Here is a 17,517-nt window from a genome sequence, read left to right as displayed (position 1 = left end):
ACCAGCTAGCCAAGGCCTGCATCCCGGATGCGGGCCAGACTGGACAGGGAAAGCATCCAAACGCGCTAAAAACCGAGCTCCAAAGAAAAACTTGTGCGAGGCGGCGAGAGTACCATCGAGCATCCGCCACTGCCACGCCAAGGCATGCCTCCCCACAAAAGTCTCCCTCGTCTCTCTTTCTGAGTGTTCAAGAGCAACAGATGAGAGAGACAGGAGGAACGACAACTGCTAGGAGCCCGTGCAGTGCAGCAATGGGTTCAGTCGGAACAGCCCAAATAACTGTGGCAGCCTGGGCCCCGTTCGTGTGTCCTTAAATCCAGCTTATCTGCTTCTTTTTTTATTCGAAACAGTATTTTTCTCTCACAAATTTATTCAGATTCCTCTAAATTTCTCCAAAATTCCTTCCAGCGAACGGGGCCGAAGCGGCAGCTAGAGGTCACGCGAGGAGGTGACTGGGACGTCGAGTTTGCAGGCTGCGCCCAATTTGGCCGTTGATTAGGCCTCGGGCTCGTGTGAGATAGCGGCCAATGCATTTTGTCATATATATTGTTGTTCACTAGAACAATTACCGGTACATTACACCAATATACAATATCTGAAATGAGGCAAGAATCTGCTTTCACCTAGGCCTAAAGAAGAAATGATTCCTTACATACTACTGGATAAATATTTAACTTTTGATATACCATTGTAGTGACTATAGAGGGTTCCTTTATCATATACAAAATAGTTTTTTTTTTTTACACCTCTCATCTGGATACAAATACATCATCTATTCGTATATAGACACACACCTACACTATGCACACGCACAACACACTCACACACCTTATACACAATCGGACCTACAATTAATCAATTATACACAGATACAAAGACACGTCTTTGGAGAGATCACCAGAGACAACGAGGCTACGTGGCCCCACGTGTTGAGAGGCTGCACTCAAATTTTATCATGGGGAAAACCCCGGTGAGGAAACACTGCATGGTCAATCCCAGGATGGAACCTGCGTTCGGCCATTCGCCCACTGCGAAGACGCCCGAGCTAGCGCTCGGCCTCATATACAGGATACTGACACTACTCTCTCTATTTACGAACAAAATCAACTTCTAAATTTATTTTAAGTCAAACTTTTTTAAATGACCGAATTTTATATAAAAAAATAAGGTCAATATTCATGACACAAAATTAATATAGTTAGATACTCCGTGTGTTCTAAATCGCAAGTCATTTTGGCTTTTTCTAGGTACATAGCTTTTATATTTATCTACATATAGGTATATGTCTAGATATAGTGAAACTTATGAATTTTAAAAAGCCAAAACAACTTATAGTTTAGAAAAGAATGGAGTACAATATAAAATATATTTTTATGATATACTTTTTTTTGACATAGATGTTAATATTCTTTTATATATAATTAGTTAATGAATTAATCTAAAAAGTTTGACTTAGGACAATTTAGGATTTGATTTATTCATATAGGAGGGACTACGTCACAAATTGTTTCCTCGGTTGTATTTACTCCTAATAAGAGCATTTCCTCCATACAACTCCCCTAATAAAATAGTATTGAGGTCGTTGAAATTATTTTTTAATTATTAGGAGAGATACTACAATAGATCACTAAAAATCTCCGCCAATATGTGGGACCTACATGTTAATTACATTTATTTTCTTTTTTCCCTTTTCTTTTCTCTCCCCTCAATTCATCTTCTCCCGCGCCACGACTTTGCGAGCACATCCTTTAGCCGTCGCCACGACCTAGCAAGAGGACATCCTATCGTCATTGAAGCTGTCCGACTAATGGTTTTTGCAGCTGATTAGCCGGTTGATGTTGTTTTGTTATGAGAGAAAATATTGTAACATGACTGATAAGTCGTGCTGATAAGTTCAAGCGAACATGACGATTGTCCCTAGCCTCAACCTCTGACCTTGTCGCCCTGGTGTCGAGCACGACGAGGAGTGCAGGCCTCGGCCGGCTCTAGTGTGGCAGGCCAAGGCGCAGCGCCGCATGGGCCTATGCCCTGTTCGCTTCGCTAATAAGTCATGGCTGAAAATACTGTTGGCTAATTTGTTGTGAGAGAAAAATATTGTTCGTTGGCTGAAAAAAGTATGACATATAAGCCAAGTAAACATGCGCGCTAGTCGATGCCCACCTCCTGAGCATGTTCGAAGCCATGGCTGCAATGGAGGCAGAGAGAGGCGAGAGGGAGGAGAACCGTGGCAGTTGGGACAACAACTTATTGGAAGGGATGCAACTCCTCTATTTGAGGGGAGAAGAGAAGCTATTTTTGTAGCAAAAAAAACAGTCTATCGAGAAATGTTGAGTAACAAATTAACTCTATCTCTTCAAATTATTTGATAGTTTTATGGGGACGAATAGTTTTATTTGAAACTGCTGGAGAGGCTCAGAGCATATTGTTAAGAAAAATTTACCACTCCCCAGCGGGAAAATTAGGTCCAGTTTAGTTTGCAAAAAATTTTGCAAAATTTTTCACATTCCCCGTCACATCGAATCTTTGGACGCATGCATGAAGCATTAAATATAAATAAAAAATAAAACTAATTACACAGTTTAGACGAAATCCACGAGACGAATCTTTTAAGCCTAATTAGACTATGATTAGATACTATTTACCAAATAACAACGAAACCACTACCGTGCTCATTTTGCAAATTTTTTCCATCTAAACGAGGCCTTATACGCAGCGGCGTTGCACGAAGGAGCGCGTGCGACATGGCGATATTATGCGACACGTGTCCCGCTGGGCCCACCAGTTGTTGCGCGTTCGGTGTTCCGTGGCGGCTCGCGTGTTCAGACCGAGCCGTGCGGTCCGCTCCAGTACGAGTCGGCTCCATGGAAGTTAGGGACTAAATCCGCGCAGGTGAACTGCCCCATCGTCCGGGCACCACCACTGTCCACCGGAGCGGCGGGGCCGAGCAACGCGAGGAGGCGAGCTTGTGAGTTGTGAAGGTGGCGTCGACGAGGAGCTGGAATCCCTGGTGCAGAACTTCCACGGAACTGGCTCCAAAGGATGACGCCTCGGCTGAACCTGCACGCTGCTGATGGCGGGCCAACAAGCTACAGACTCTCGGCTCGGTCACCCGGCGCTGCTAGCCAAGTAGCCATCTCGCCTGGTGGGCCAGCAGGACACGCGTCGTCGGTCTACGCGGTAGCTGCGTGCGGCGCCGCTGAAAACAATTTTTCCCTCCCGTTCGGGCGCCGCTGCATTCAAAATCCCGCCCATCGCCCCGGATTCCCCCTCCGGGAGTCGTCGAGTCGGGCGCGGCTTTGATTTCGAGAGTTTTACCTGTACCATTAAAAATAGATGACGTTTTCCTACATGCAACAAAAAAATTCGAATATGCCTATATACCACGACACTTTACCTTTTTTTTTTTTTTTTTTTTTGTCTTTAAAGCCATTCCGTCCACTTTGATTAGTAACGGTGTTGATCTATGCAGGAAAAAGTCTCAGATGCCCTCGGGTCTGAACGTGGTGCTGTGCCGAAGTGCAGACGCGAGCTCCATATCCGGCCGTCGGGGAGACGCCGATACGAGCTCCATCTCCGCGATTCCCCACCTGCGTGTGCTCGGGTGCCTCCGCCCCCATATCCTCCAACAACCGCGGGTGCAAGCGAGCACCGCCCCCGCCGCGCATGAGCTCCACGCTAGCCGGCTCCAGCCTCACCGCCCGGCTAGTTGCGGCATCCTCCATGAACCTGTGGGTCGAAGCGCGCGCCTCGCTCCGCGCGCACAACAGGGAGCAGCAGGTGCACGGAGCGCGCCAGGAGGCGGACGCCCCACATGGCCTTGGCTCCAAGGAAGAAGGCCTGCAGCAGCGGCTCGAGCAAGACCTCATCTTGGCGTCGGTGTCCAGCTCGAAGTCGGCATGGAAAGCGCGGCTGAGTAAGCTCTCGAGGTTCGGGCCGGGGCTGGAGGGGCTGCGGAGGTGGGTGGACAGCGCGCGCGCGAGGTTCCGCACGGCGGCGCGGCGGTCCAGATGGTGCTCGGCCTGCGGGGGGCGCGCGGATGGCGGCGGGGCGCACGGGCGGCAGCATGTGGGCAGCTGCTGCGGCAGCGGCATCTGATGTAGCTCGGGTAGTCGTGTGCAACGACTGTTGCTGCTCTGCTCTAACTCGGGCGGCGGCACGCGCATCTCTGAGGCCGTGCGCGGCAGCCGGACTCGTCTATCTGCCCCAGCTCAGGCAGCGACCCGCACTTATCTCAGCGGCAGCGGTTGCAAGCAAGCAAGGTCGAGCCGCATCTCTTTCTATGCAAACAAGCAAGGGAGCTGCAGCGTTCAGCGGCACCATGCGTCAGGTAAAAAAAAGGAAAACATGGCGGCGGGTGCGCGGCCGGCGGCAGGGTGTGCGGCCGACGGGGAGCGCACATCTGGCGGCGGTGCGGCGCGCAGGGGCAGTGGGCTCCGGCCGCGTGTGGCTCCTCGTCTCTAGCCCTACCCCTGCAGAGTTGCACAACAGAGGAGCAATGGCGATGCGAACGCTCCACCTCGATGCTGTACGTGCCCGCGGGGAAGTGGCTCACGGGGCCTTTCAACCTCACCAGCCATTTCACCCTCTTTCTCCACAGCGACGCCGTGATCCTCGTCTCCGAGCTACATGCGGGCAGCATCCAGCTCGGGTGACAGATTGAGGAGGAAGAAGGTGCCCGGATCACTGACACATTGCCCTCACTGGGCAAAGAAAAAGAGGTGAAAGGACATGGTTGAGACAAGGATATTTTGGATATCATCACCGGCCAGGCCTACGTGTTAGGGCTGTCAAACGTTATAAACCTGACAGAACATGAACGGAATAGGTTGGGAGAAAAAAAATAAGTGTTATAGCACCTTGATGTGTCAAACTTTTTAGTGTTACATAAGATTGGATCATCTTTTTAATCGTACACATTTAAAACTCTCTTTCATTTTCCCTCCCGCACCTAAACGCTTTCTCCGCCGCGACGCTCGCCTTTCAGGTTCCAAGATGACGCGCCGCCGCCGCCGCGGTGGCGCTCGGGGGAGGGTGCCCCGGGAGCTCCAGCAGGCCTACGGCGCACTCGCGCGCACTCTCGGCCACGCCGTCCTTTCGCTCCTCCCGCCGCCGCCGCCGCCGGCGGACACACCCTGCTCCGCCGCCTGCCGGGGGCGCGGAGGCGACGGTTGCCTCGCGTGCCGCCGCTGGGGGTACCTCCTCCGCGATGGGGACCCGGTCGCGTACCGCAACCTCATCACCCGCGCTGTCTGCGCCGTCGCGCCGGCCGGGTCCGCACCCGCGCCGCCGCGGTACACGCCAGGGAATGCCGGGCACTCACAGGCCAAGGTTCCGTGCGATTGCGCTTCTCCACGTCACGTCTTTTTTCTTGCCTTTCTTGTTTTGTGCCTACCGTGCATAGATCTCGATTGTTCTTATTGCCTACTCCGTATTTGAGATTGCCGGTTGTCTGCCTGCATGTTGCTCGACGTTTAGCTCGTTCGGGAGATGATCAAGTCGATGATGGCGGGCCGGGCGTGGACGACAACGAACGTCCTCTCCAGCGGTTGCCGTGCGGTATTGATGGCTTCTAAATCCTACAGAATGACTCTCGCAGTTCTATTAATATCTATGTCTTCCATTGCCTTCTCCATATGTTTATCCATACACATACATCTGAGTAGCAATACTACATAACTTTTCCTTTTTATTTTGCCTACTAACATAAGTATGAGCCAGGCAACCAAACCTGTCTGCATTACCGAATATCGCTGACATCTTTAAAGGGTGCGCTAAAGACAGGCCGTAAATCCTGACAAACCACTAAATGCTAAGGCAGCTCAGTGTTGTTAGATGAGAACAAGATAAAAGTTGGATACCAGGCTTTTATTTAAGCTTATCCAAGCTGGTCGTGAATATTTGAAGGGCAAAATTTATGTTTCATTAGTTATTTGTTCATGCCATGATGCAGATGTCGAGAGACATTCTTCCATTGTCTAAAACAATGCTTCATTAGATTGTTCATGTGCACATGGTAATGTTTTAGATAAACATAAATCAGTTCTTTCTACTTCAGTTAACTGTTATCGCTTAACCTGACTCTTTGATATGTCTGTATTGCTATCTGTTGCTCCTTTTATTTACTTGAAATCCTTATTTATACCAGGGTGGCCAAACTACGTGTGTTAGTGAGCTTGTTTCTTCTTCATCTTGGGACATTCTCTTGCATAGGGTCAGTAACTCAGTATAAAGGAAGTTTTTTATGATGAATGATGTCTGCGTTGCATTTTCTTGACATCAATTGTTGTTTTCAGATTGGGGATTTACTCATGTGCTATATTCTAAGGCATTCATCAATATTTTTGCCTGTTAAGAAGAACGGTTTTTTTCAAGTAACTGGCCTCCCACTCAATCAAAAGCCTATGTTTGCGAGTATGTCAAAAAATCAACAACCCCAATCCACGAAAGGAAAATACTTGGTAAGAAATTATGTTGAGCTGTTCTAAAGAGCCCATTCAAATCTTTTGTAACACTTCCAAAATAAATTAATGAATTTATGCCTCAGTAGCTCTGACTTTGTTGTAGGAAATCCTATGTTTCTCTTGTAAAGTCCTTGGACTGTTATTGTTATTTTAGCTGATTCCTTGTCTTTCTGACCTCAGTGCTATCTGTGCCATAACCCAAAGATGTCACAAAACATATCTGGAGGCCGTGTCAATAATTCAAAAGTTGCATTCTCTTCTCCAGATACCAGTACATGGAAATTTGATAATCCAAAAAGCTCTGGAAGTTATGGTTCTGCAAAATTTAGAGAACCCAATTGTTTAATTGAAGGATGCAATCACTCAGAACTTCCTTTGACTAATGGATCAATGAAGTGTTCTAGTTTAGATAATCAGAATCCTAGGAAAAGAAAAAGGCTGTACAGTTGGCAACGCCACAACAAACAGAAGCAGATTTGTTCTGAGGACAGGTTGTCAACTGGGTGGAGTAAAATAAACATCAGTCGATTTGGTGTCCATGATGTTTTATTGGAGAACTTGTGTGCTGCAGTGAATGATAAAGTGCAGTTTTTGGAACCAACGGTATATAATGATTCTTTAGCAATGAGCAGTGATGTGACTCATTCACATACTAAAGAGCCATATGGTGTATTGTCCTATGAAAAGTCACCAAGTTCTGTGTTTGATATTGGACCTTCCCAGTGTAACAGTAAATCAAGAATTCAATCTACATTCCCGCAAGTTGGACTTCCCAATTTCATGCATCTCAATGTCAGTAATTTCCCAATCTCGTCATAAATTATTATTTCATTCAACAATTAGATCTTTGACAATTATTTCTACAACCTAGTTTGTTTATGTACAAATGACTATGTTTTTTATTTGAAGTATTAGCTTGATGCATACTTGGTTGTCATGTGGGAGTGAACAAGACTACAAGAGTATGCAAGAAACAGGCCCATGCCTTGTGACTAGCACGTTTAAACCGTGTCCCAAAAACATATCTTGCTTGAGTGTTTGAGTTACTCATCCACAAATTGGGGATTACTTATGTTAATTTTTCCTATTTGGATGATTGGATCCGTTTATTTGTACCTTTTACACTAACCTGAGGATACGGCAACATATTCTACGAAGCAGTACATACTTGTTTCCTGGTTTTACTTCTACCTTTTACTTTACCTGAGGATATGGAATCATATTCTAGGGAGCACTATGTATCTGTTTCCTGTTTTTCTGTAGCCACCTTCCTCAGCACATGGTGGTTGCTATGTTTTCTTAGAATCCACAAATGAATAACTGTTAACGTTCATACTGTTAGATGTATATGTATTGTATTTTCCCTCTACTTGGAGGGGTTTTATACATGTGTATACACCTGTACATCTAGCCCTTTGGGCCTTGTAATACAGTTTGGTTGGCCACATTCTAACACATACATGTTTTGGTTCTTTGGTTGGTAGCTTGCAGCATACAAATCACCATTCAATCTTTTGGTGAATGCGTACAGTATTTCTGCAACTAATTCTTTTTGCATATATTGCTTGTCCATATCAGTTTTTTCAGTGTTGCATCTTTGCTTTGAGTATTCTTGAAAATTAAGAGAACTGAGCAATTTAATGTCTTATTCATGATATCATGAATCAATAAAACAACTAATGTTTGTGTTATATCTTTGACTTACAGAATGGTCCCATCTGCTTCAATTGCTTAATGTTGAATTCTTCCAAATGTGTATCAGTAGATTTGCTTATATCAAGACATGCTATCTTCTACAGCAGAAGGACTTCCTATAACGTCTTCCATGGCAACCGTATCCTTATCTACTTTATGCGCTGGCTTACACATGTAGCGTATGTTGATAGGGTCTCTTTGCTGGTAATCATTTGAATAGCTTTAAAATGAAAAAAAGCCAAGTTACTCATACAAAACGGATGGGATGTTGGAGCACGAGGCAAGGAGAATCTGTGATATGGTTCCACTACTTTTTAGGTTGCATTCTGTAATATCCCAGTTAGCATTGGTGTTGTTGGCCCACATGGCCCAGGTTGTATACTTGTATTGGTGTCTGGTGGTTTAGTACCACCTTGGATTATAATCCTTATAGCTCCAAACATAGTTACACATTCATTAGAGCTATTGCTTTGCTTTGTACATAGATGAGACATTCACAAACTAGATTTTTGTGACCACATAACTACAACTTTGACCACATAGTTGTGTGAATTCTGACATTCAGAGTGAAAGACAACTCAATAAACATTGTAGCTGCGAATTCCTTTTCTATTTAATATCTATAATGCCTTTCGTACTGAAAAGAAGTTAATCCAGGTAATGGATTGAAAGAGCAATTTTTTTGTAACTACACATATGGTCAAATTTCATATGGCCGAAGTTTTAACGGTTTCACAGAATTACAAAAACTTGATGCATATCAGCAGAAGTCTTTTAATTATCACATTTGCTTGAATGCAAGCTTAATAACCAGAGCCCATATTTCTAGTTTGAGCAAGCGCAAAACACTCCTTGTTCCCTTCAATTGCTAGATAAACAAAACAGTGCATGGATCGAAAAAAATAAAGTGACACTGTAAGCACACAAGCACTCTTGCTGCAAAATAAATTTGGTCAAGGATAAAAAAATACCTGGCTCATGTGCACATTAGTTGCAGCCTTGCAGGTAGTATTAGTTTAGATAGGTTTTAGCAACACATAGAGTTAAATACGAAGCGACACCAGTGATTCAATTTCAGGAAACAAGGTGTTGTAACTTATAACAACTTGGGCAGAAATGTTAGGCAAACTCAAGAGCTAAGGTATGTGATCGCATCATAATGGTGAGAAGCTCCTGTATCTTACATATTACCTGAATTCCTAGCTAATGTCCAAACTAAAGTAGGCTTCTAACAAAAGTGTACTCTTATGAGTTATGATAATGGAACATTTGTAGCATTGTGATATGGGTTAAAAAAAGTGCTCCCTCCATACTAAAAAATAAAGTCGTTTTGGACAGCGACACGGTCTCCAAAGTATAACTTTGACTTCTTATTTTTATAAAAAATATTTATCGAAAAGTGATATATGTATATTTTTATGAAAGTATTTTTCAAGACAAATCTATTCGTATGGTTTTTACATTTCCAAACTCAACAACTTAAAAGTTATTCATGATTTATATTCCCAATGTTTGACCCAAACCTTGTCCAAAATGACTTCATTTTTGAGTACGGAGGGAGTACAGTTTTGTGATAAGTGTAGTTTCCTTACTCAATCTTAAAGCGTGTAAAGATAGAACACGAGTAATGCAGTTGTTGGACACCCAGTTGTGGTGCCAGCCGGCCAGGTCACCCTGTAAATGCTTTCAGAGTTATATGTGATCATGTCGTGGGCTTCTGGCATTCGGCACCTTTCTGCACTCTTAGTGGCAATGCTCTGGGGATGGTTCTGCCAAGGATTGAGGTTTTATCTTAGAGCTTGTGAGGGGTATATGAATTTTTGTTTGTGTTTGTTCGGTATATGATTTTCTTCTGCCCAATTCGCTGATTCTTGCAATGTAGATTTAGGATTTGTGCAATACCTCTAGGAGTATAGAAGCACTAATCATGTTACAATAATAATTTTTTTTACTTCCACCAATTAACTTTCTGGCAATAGCTGCTTTTATGATTTTTCATACAGTATTTTATGTTAGTTTTCCTTAATGCTGTTAGACATATTAAACAAAAGGAAAAGACCAGATGCATTATCTCTTATAATACATATATTTGGAATCAAGGGATGCTGCGCAAAGTTATTGAAATGCGACTGCCATTTGTCTACTACAACAAATTCGAATTCCTCGTGAGTCAAATATGTAACCGAGTATATTGTTAGTAAGGTTTATTGAGTGAAGAAGCTTTCTAAAATTTAACATAAACAAGCTTTAGACTAAACATGGATATTTCATCGTTAAGCAAAAATCCATTCAATGGAACATTTCCATGTGATTGGCAAAGGTGGGTCCAGTACAAGGTCCATAATGGATTACACTCATCACCATATGCCGCTCTATGGACATGTAATGTAGGTTGAGTACTGATCCAGATCATGAAAACAGATGATGACTGCAGGGTAACGTTTGTTTCATCATTTTGATTGCTATAGTCTTTTTCTATCAAAAGCAGATATAACTTAAAATATCCTTTGAAGGCAGTAAATTTTTTTGCTGAACCTTCAGATCTAAATGTATGTATGTGTAATTACTGCCAGGTGATTAAAACATCACATTCTAGATGCTGATACAGCCATTGGTGGAATGCATAAATCAATAGTTTTTTCCACTTATGTTTTCAAGCTTCAACTTTTTTCTAATAACACATGTTCACATACCTACTAGAACTCTAGAAGCTGTAAGACATAATCTGCTGCTGATCTCTCTCTCTTTGTTTGCAGCACAGTAGATTTGGCAATAAGTCATTCTCTGCTGTCCTAGTTGCTGTAGCAGTAGGGCAATAGGCCACCACTACATCAGCCATGTCTTAGTAGTGGGCTGAGGTAGGAATTGTACTGCTAGTACTAGGAGTAGTTGGGGCTGTACTCAGCCATCCTCATGTGTACCTTATAGTTGGTACATGAGTTGTATATACTCTACCACTATGCAATGAAAAAAGGTAGTTCAATTGCCACAAACCAAAGAGTAGAACCTGGCCAACGTTGGTGCTTGTGCTGTGCTCACCTCTTCTACCTCTAGCCATAGTGAGTGAGTGTGTGCACTGGTAAGCTTACTGCTTACCTGTGCAGGGCAGCGAGGGACCCACAAGTGGTATCGGAGTCGTACAACTGCGTCGTCGGACTAACCGTCGGTGATGGCACCTGGCTCGGAGATGGGCAACAACAGCGGAGTAGCGGGAGGCGGCAATGCTACTAGGGCGGCCCAGCCACGACAGGAGGTCGTCGTGCGCACGGTGCGGGAGGTCGGCGGCACTACTTGGCCACAGCTGACTCGCACCATGGCGAGTGGGCGGTGACCATGAAGGTCAAGCTCAGAGCCTGACGGCTCTGGAACGCCATCGACAAGGGCACCGACGTGGAAGAAGATGACATGTCAGCGCTGGAGGCCATCCTCGCTGCTGTTCCTGCGGAGTACCGGGAGCCGTTGGGGGCGAAGAAGACTGCTAAGGAGGCGTTGAAGGCCATTGCAGCGATGCGCGTCGGCTCCGATCGCGCAAAGAAGGCGACGGCTCAGCTGCTGAAGCAGGAGTACGCCAATCTCAAGATCAAGGATGGTGAGTCGGTGGAGGACTTCTCCCTCCGCCTGCAGTCGCTCATCAGCAAGCTGGGGAGCCACGGCGTCACCATTGACGAAGAAGAGACGGTCTCCAAGTACCACCACTCCGTGCCGGTGAAGTACATCCAGATCGCTCTCTCCATAGAGACGATGCTAGACCCCTCCACCCTCACCATTGAGGATGTGACCGGCGGTCTACGGGCGGTGGATGAGCGCATGAAGCAGGCCACAGCAACGACGGACAGCGGCAAGCTGCTGCTGACAGAGTGGGCTGCCCGGATGAAGGAGAAGAAGTCCGGGGAAGCCTCCTCCAGCCGCGGTGGCGACGGCAAGCGCCGCGGCAAGGCTTCTTCAGAGAAGAAGAATATCGACCCCGACGCCTGCCGGCGCTGCGGGAAGACAGGCCATTGGGCAAAGGAGTGCCCAAATCGCAAGTAGCAGAAGAAGGCCAAGGCTCATTTGGCGCAGGCTGATGATGACGATGAGGCCACTCTCCTGATGGCGACGTTCTGTGCACTGCACGACGTTGAGGCCAAGGAGAAGGGAGAGGTGATGGCGGTACAGGAGCACGGGAAGGCTCAACCTCGACGAGCCACGCGCCCAAGTCCACTTCGAATGTGTGGGCGGCGAGCAGGAGCAGCGGTGGTGTCTGGACTCCGGCGCCAGCAACCACATGACGGGTTCCAAGGCGGCCTTCTCTGAGCTCGACGGCAACGTGACCGGGATAGTGAGGTTTAGTGACGGCTCAAGGGTGGCGATCCGAGGGCGCGGCACCATCATTTTCTGGTGCCAGAACGGCGAGCACCGCGCGCTGACGGACGTCTACTACATCCCCAGCTGCGCTTGAGCATCATCAGCATCGGGTAGCTGGACGAGCGCGGCAGTGAGGTGCTGATCAAGGATGGCATCCTCAGGATCAGGGACCGGGAGCAGCGCCTTCTCGCCAAGGTGAAGAGATCCCGAAATCGGCTGTACCTGCTCGACTTGAAGGTGGTGCAGCCCATCTGCTTGGTTGCACGGCGCACGGAGTAGCCGTGGCTTTGGCACGTCTGGTATGGCCATCTCAGCTTCGACGCTCTTGGTCGACTGGAGAAGATGGTGACTAGGCTGCCTCACATCTAGCACGCCGGCGAGCTGTGTGACAGCTGCTTGGCTGGGAAGCAAAGGAGGTTGCCGTTCCCGAAGTCGGCGAAGTATCGCGCGGCGGGGGCCCTCGAGCTGGTCCATGGTGATCTCTGTGGGCCGATCACGCCGGCGACGCATGGAGGCCGCAAGTACTTCATCTTGTTGGTGGATGACTGCAGCCGTTTCATGTGGCTGCAACTTCTGACCAGCAAGACCGAGGCAACGGAGACGGTCAAGAAGTTCAAGACGCGCGCGGAGGCGGAGAGCGACAAGAAGCTGCGCGTGCTGCGGACTGATCGCGGCAGCGAATTCACCTCTGTAGAGTTTGCAGCGTACTGCGTGGATCAAGGTGTGGTGCGCCACCACACCGCGCCGTGCACGCCGCAGCAGAATGGCGTGGTGGAGAGGCTCAACTAGACGGTGGTCGGCATGGCGAGGTCGATGATGAAGGCTAAGAAGATGCCGGCGGAGTTCTGGGGAGAGGCGGTGACCACGGCGGTGTTCATCCTCAACCGTGCGCTCACCAAGGCCCTGAAGGGCTAGAGGCCATTCGAGGCTTGGCATGGACGTACCGAATGTGTCCTTCCTCAGGACATTTGGCTGCGTTGGCCATGTCAAGAACACAAAGCCCCACTTTGGCAAGCTGGAGGACAGAAGCACGCCCATGGTGCTGTTGGGCTATGAGGAGGGCAGCAAGGCCTATCGGCTCTATGATCCCAAGTGAGGCAAGGTGGTGGTCTCTAGGGATGTAGTGTTTGACGAGATGGCTGCTTGGGATTGGGAGGATCAAGGTGCCGGGGAAGCTGCTGGTTTCAGCAGCACATTTGCCGTCGAGCACCTGGTGATCCAAGGAGGAGGAGATGATGGCGCTCGAGAGCAGGCTGCTACTGGAGAGCAGGCTGCTGCTAGAGAGCAGTCTCCACCAGCAGCGGCTCATTCACCTCCACCACAGTCCCCTGCGATGGCAGCACAGGGACCCCCCCACTGGAGTTCGCACCACCACCCACCGACATCGACGAGTTCGTGGATGCTTTCCATGACGGCGAGGAGGTTCGGTTTAGGCAGGTGGACAACATTGTCAGCGAAGGGGGAGCTCCTGGGATGGCTAGCCGGCTTCTGGATGACCTAGAGCTACTCCTTGTCAGTGCAGAGGAGCCGCCGGCGTTCACAGTGGCTGAACGTGACGTCAATTGGCGCCGGGCGATGTTGGAGGAGATGAGGGCGATCGAGGACAATGGGACATGGGCTGTAGGCCGATCGGGTTGAAGTGGGTCTACAAGGTGAAGCGGGACGAGCGCGGCGCCATTGTCAAGTACAAGGCTCGGCTCGTCGCCTGCGGCTTCGTCTAGCATGAAGGCATCGACTTCGAGGAAGTCTTCGCTCCGGTGGCGCGCATGGAGTTCGTTCGCTTGTTGTTGGCCATGGCAGCAGCGAAGGATTGGCATGTCCACCACCTCGACGTCAAGTCTGCGTTCCTAAACGGCGAGCTCGCGGAGACGGTCTTCGTCAAGCAAGCTCCGGGCTTCGTCGTCAAGGGCGCTGAGCACAAGGTGCTCAAGCTGCGCAAGGCGCTCTACGGGCTTCGGCAAGCTCCAAGGGCGTGGAATGCCAAGCTCGACGCCAGTTTGGGCGAGCTTGAGTTCACTCGCTGCGCCACAGAGCACGCGCTCGACACACGACGACGGGGGAAGGAGGAGCTCGTCGTCGGCGTGTATGTGGACGATCTGATCGTCACGGGAGCGTGAGTGGAAGACATTGAAGCATTCAAGCGCGAGATGGCGGCTCAGTTCAAGATGAGCAGTCTCGGCGCGCTCTCCTACTACCTCGTCAATGAGGTGAGGCAAGGGAAGGAGAGCATCTCCCTGGGCCAGCGCGCCTATGCGGAGAAGCTGCTGGAGCGCAGCGGCATAGCGGAGTGCAAGCCGTGCGCAACTCCAATGGAGGAGCGGCTAAAGCTGTCCAAGCACAGCACGGCGACGAAGGTGGACGCGATACGCTACCGGAGCATCGTTGGCGGGCTGCGGTACCTCACGCATACTCGGCCGAACATCGCGTTCGCGGTCGGGCATGTTGGTCGGTTCATGGAGGAACCGCGTGAGGATCACTGGACGACGGTGAAAAGGTTGTGCGCTACGTCAAGGGGACGCTCGATCAAGCGATCATCTTCCCCAAGAGTGGTGGCAATGGTGGGCTGCGACTCACGGTCTTCAGTGAGGCACCCTCCAAGGCAAAGGAAGGTGAGCTAGAGCTCACTGTTTTCAGCGACGCAGACATGTCAGGCGACATTGACGGGCGATGGAGCGCCTCTGGTGTGTTTGTCTTCCTTGGAGCAGCCCTCATCGCCTGGCAATCGCTGAAGCAGAAGATTGTGGCGTTGTCGACGTGTGAGGCGGAGTACGTCGTAGCGGCCACGGCGGCGTGCCAGGCTGTCTGGTTGCGCCGGCTGCTGGGTGAGCTGACCGGCGAGGAAGCTCACCCACCAGCTCTGATGGTTGACAATCAGCCCGCCATCGCTCTCGCCAAGAATCCTGTCCTCCACGACCGGAGCAAACACATCGACATCAAGTTCCACTTTCTCCGGGACTGCGTTGATGGAGGACAGATCGTCATCGAGTTTGTCGAGACCGTCAGACAGCTCGCTGACATCCTCACCAAGTCGCTCGGGCGCCTACGGTTCATGGAGCTGAGGAAGATGATTGGCATGGATGAGGTCAAGGCTTTGGGTTAGCAGCAGGATTAAGGGAAGAATTGTAAGACATAATCTGCCACTGATCTCTCTCTCTTTGTTTGCTGTACAGCAGATTTGGCAATAGGTCATTCTCTGCTGTCCTAGTTGATGTAGCAGTAGGGCAATAGGCCACCATTGGTACATTAGTTGGTAGCTAATACATCAGTCATGTCTTGGTAGTGGGCTGAGGTAAGAATTGTACTGCTAGTACTAGGAGTAGTTGGGGTTGTACTCAGCCATGCTCATGTGTACCTTACAGTTGGTACATGAGTTGTATATACTCTACCACTATGCAATGAAAAAAGGTAGTTCAGTTGCCACAAACCAAAGGGCAGAGCCTGGCCAACGCTGGTGCTTGTGCTATGTGTGTATGTGCTGTGTTCACCCCTTCTTCTACCTCTAGCCATAGTGAGTGAGTGTGTGCACTGGTAAGCTTACTGCTTACCTGTGCAGGGCAGCGAGGGACCCACGGATTTTACTGGTGTTTACAGGCTATACATCCATGTTTACTCATCCTTCTCTCTCCCAATTAAGGATCATATGTTTACAGGCTACACATCCATGTTTACTCATCACTCTGTCTATTGTTTTTTCTTATTGACTTTATCAATGTAAATTTCTAAGGTTTTTGTTGTCAGGTGCCTTTCGCTGCCTAAACTAATGAATAAGCTCATCAGAAATTCTAAGCGCTGCCAGTATAAGAAACTACTTCTGAAGCATTGTTCTGTCAATTCCAAGGTACATATGAACAGATGAACATATTGAACTGTTTACAACTATGTAAGAAGCACTTGTTAGACAGCAGGGTGTGCAGGCCCATTGGGCTGCACTTCCCAGCCTTCCTTGGGCCCTGTGCTTGCACATGATTAGGATAGATATCATTGAGATATTATAGGCAACGATTACTGTCGATTGGTTCTGTTTCCATAAGCCAAACCCTAGGTCTTCCTTGCCTATATATGTGTAATCCATCACCCTCAATAATCAATCTATTATTTCCCTTGCCCATAAGATTTGTTTTCGTTGCAACACTTACCATCCTAAAGTTCTTTGCCTTATCAAAAATCTGTTGTCATCTGAACTTTATATATAGGATTACAGATCGCGAAAGAATGTGTCAGACTAAATTGTAGGTTTTCTTAAATTTCTGACTCTTACAAAAATCATGGCTATCCAATACAAATATGAAAGGGCATGTTGGTTGTTGTAGCATCGGAAATTAGTTCTCAACTGTTATGTTGCTTAACAAACAAAAGCAAATTGTTCAACCTAGTGTGCAGTGTTCTGCCTTGAGTTGCTATAGTATTTGACACATGCATATATGTTGGTCAAAATTGATAATAAACATGTATAATGACAAACTAAATGATTGAAGTAATATTCCTAACAGCCTGCAGCTGATGTTGCCAAGAATCATAATGGCAAGGCGCATTTTTTAATTGGAGGAAAATCGGCATACTATGATCAAGCTTATGTTCAGTTGGAGGCTTACAGTACACATCAACAAGTAGTTTCCTTCATCTGGGCAGTGTTGAGACGAATTGTACCTGAGCCGTTGCTAGGAAATTCTTGCGGCAAGAGATCTTTAAGGATAAACATTTGGAAGTTTATAAAGTTGCGCAGGTTTGAAAAATTTTGCTTGAGCGATTGTATTGGTGAGCTGAAAGTATCACATTATTCTTGGATATCAAATATTGGATTATCTGATTGCTTTTGCTCTGCTCTAATGGAGAAAGAAATTTGGTTATCAAATGGATCTTACGAGGAGAAACTTCAGAATCTTCTACATTGTTGGATTAGTTGGATGTTTTCTGATATTGTGATACCGTTAGTCAAGGCATACTTTTATGTTACAGAAAGGGAATCAAGGCGATATGATGTTTTCTATTATCCAAAGACAGTTTGGAGAGACTTAAC

The 17,517-nt window shown here is 47.6% G+C and overlaps 1 protein-coding gene across 1 annotated transcript; it reads left to right on the top strand.

Annotated features, from left to right (window-relative positions):
• Nucleotides 1-4,949: 4,949 nt before the first annotated feature.
• On the top strand, nt 4,950-17,509 carry LOC136532785 (telomerase reverse transcriptase-like; the record flags this gene model as incomplete). The annotated part of the gene is made up of 9 exons (XM_066525375.1): nt 4,950-5,328; nt 5,476-5,556; nt 6,146-6,211; nt 6,294-6,458; nt 6,642-7,253; nt 8,169-8,295; nt 10,192-10,321; nt 16,239-16,338; nt 16,991-17,509. Coding segments are annotated over exons 1-9 (2,136 nt in total), but the record flags the coding sequence as incomplete, so codon positions are not given.
• Nucleotides 17,510-17,517: the final 8 nt, after the last annotated feature.

Source organism: Miscanthus floridulus, unplaced genomic scaffold (genome assembly GCF_019320115.1).
Source record: "Miscanthus floridulus cultivar M001 unplaced genomic scaffold, ASM1932011v1 fs_70_1_2, whole genome shotgun sequence".
Classification (NCBI taxonomy): domain Eukaryota; kingdom Viridiplantae; phylum Streptophyta; class Magnoliopsida; order Poales; family Poaceae; genus Miscanthus; species Miscanthus floridulus.
The sequence above is the reverse complement of the archived record's forward strand: the minus strand, read 5'-3'. Positions and strand labels throughout refer to the sequence as shown.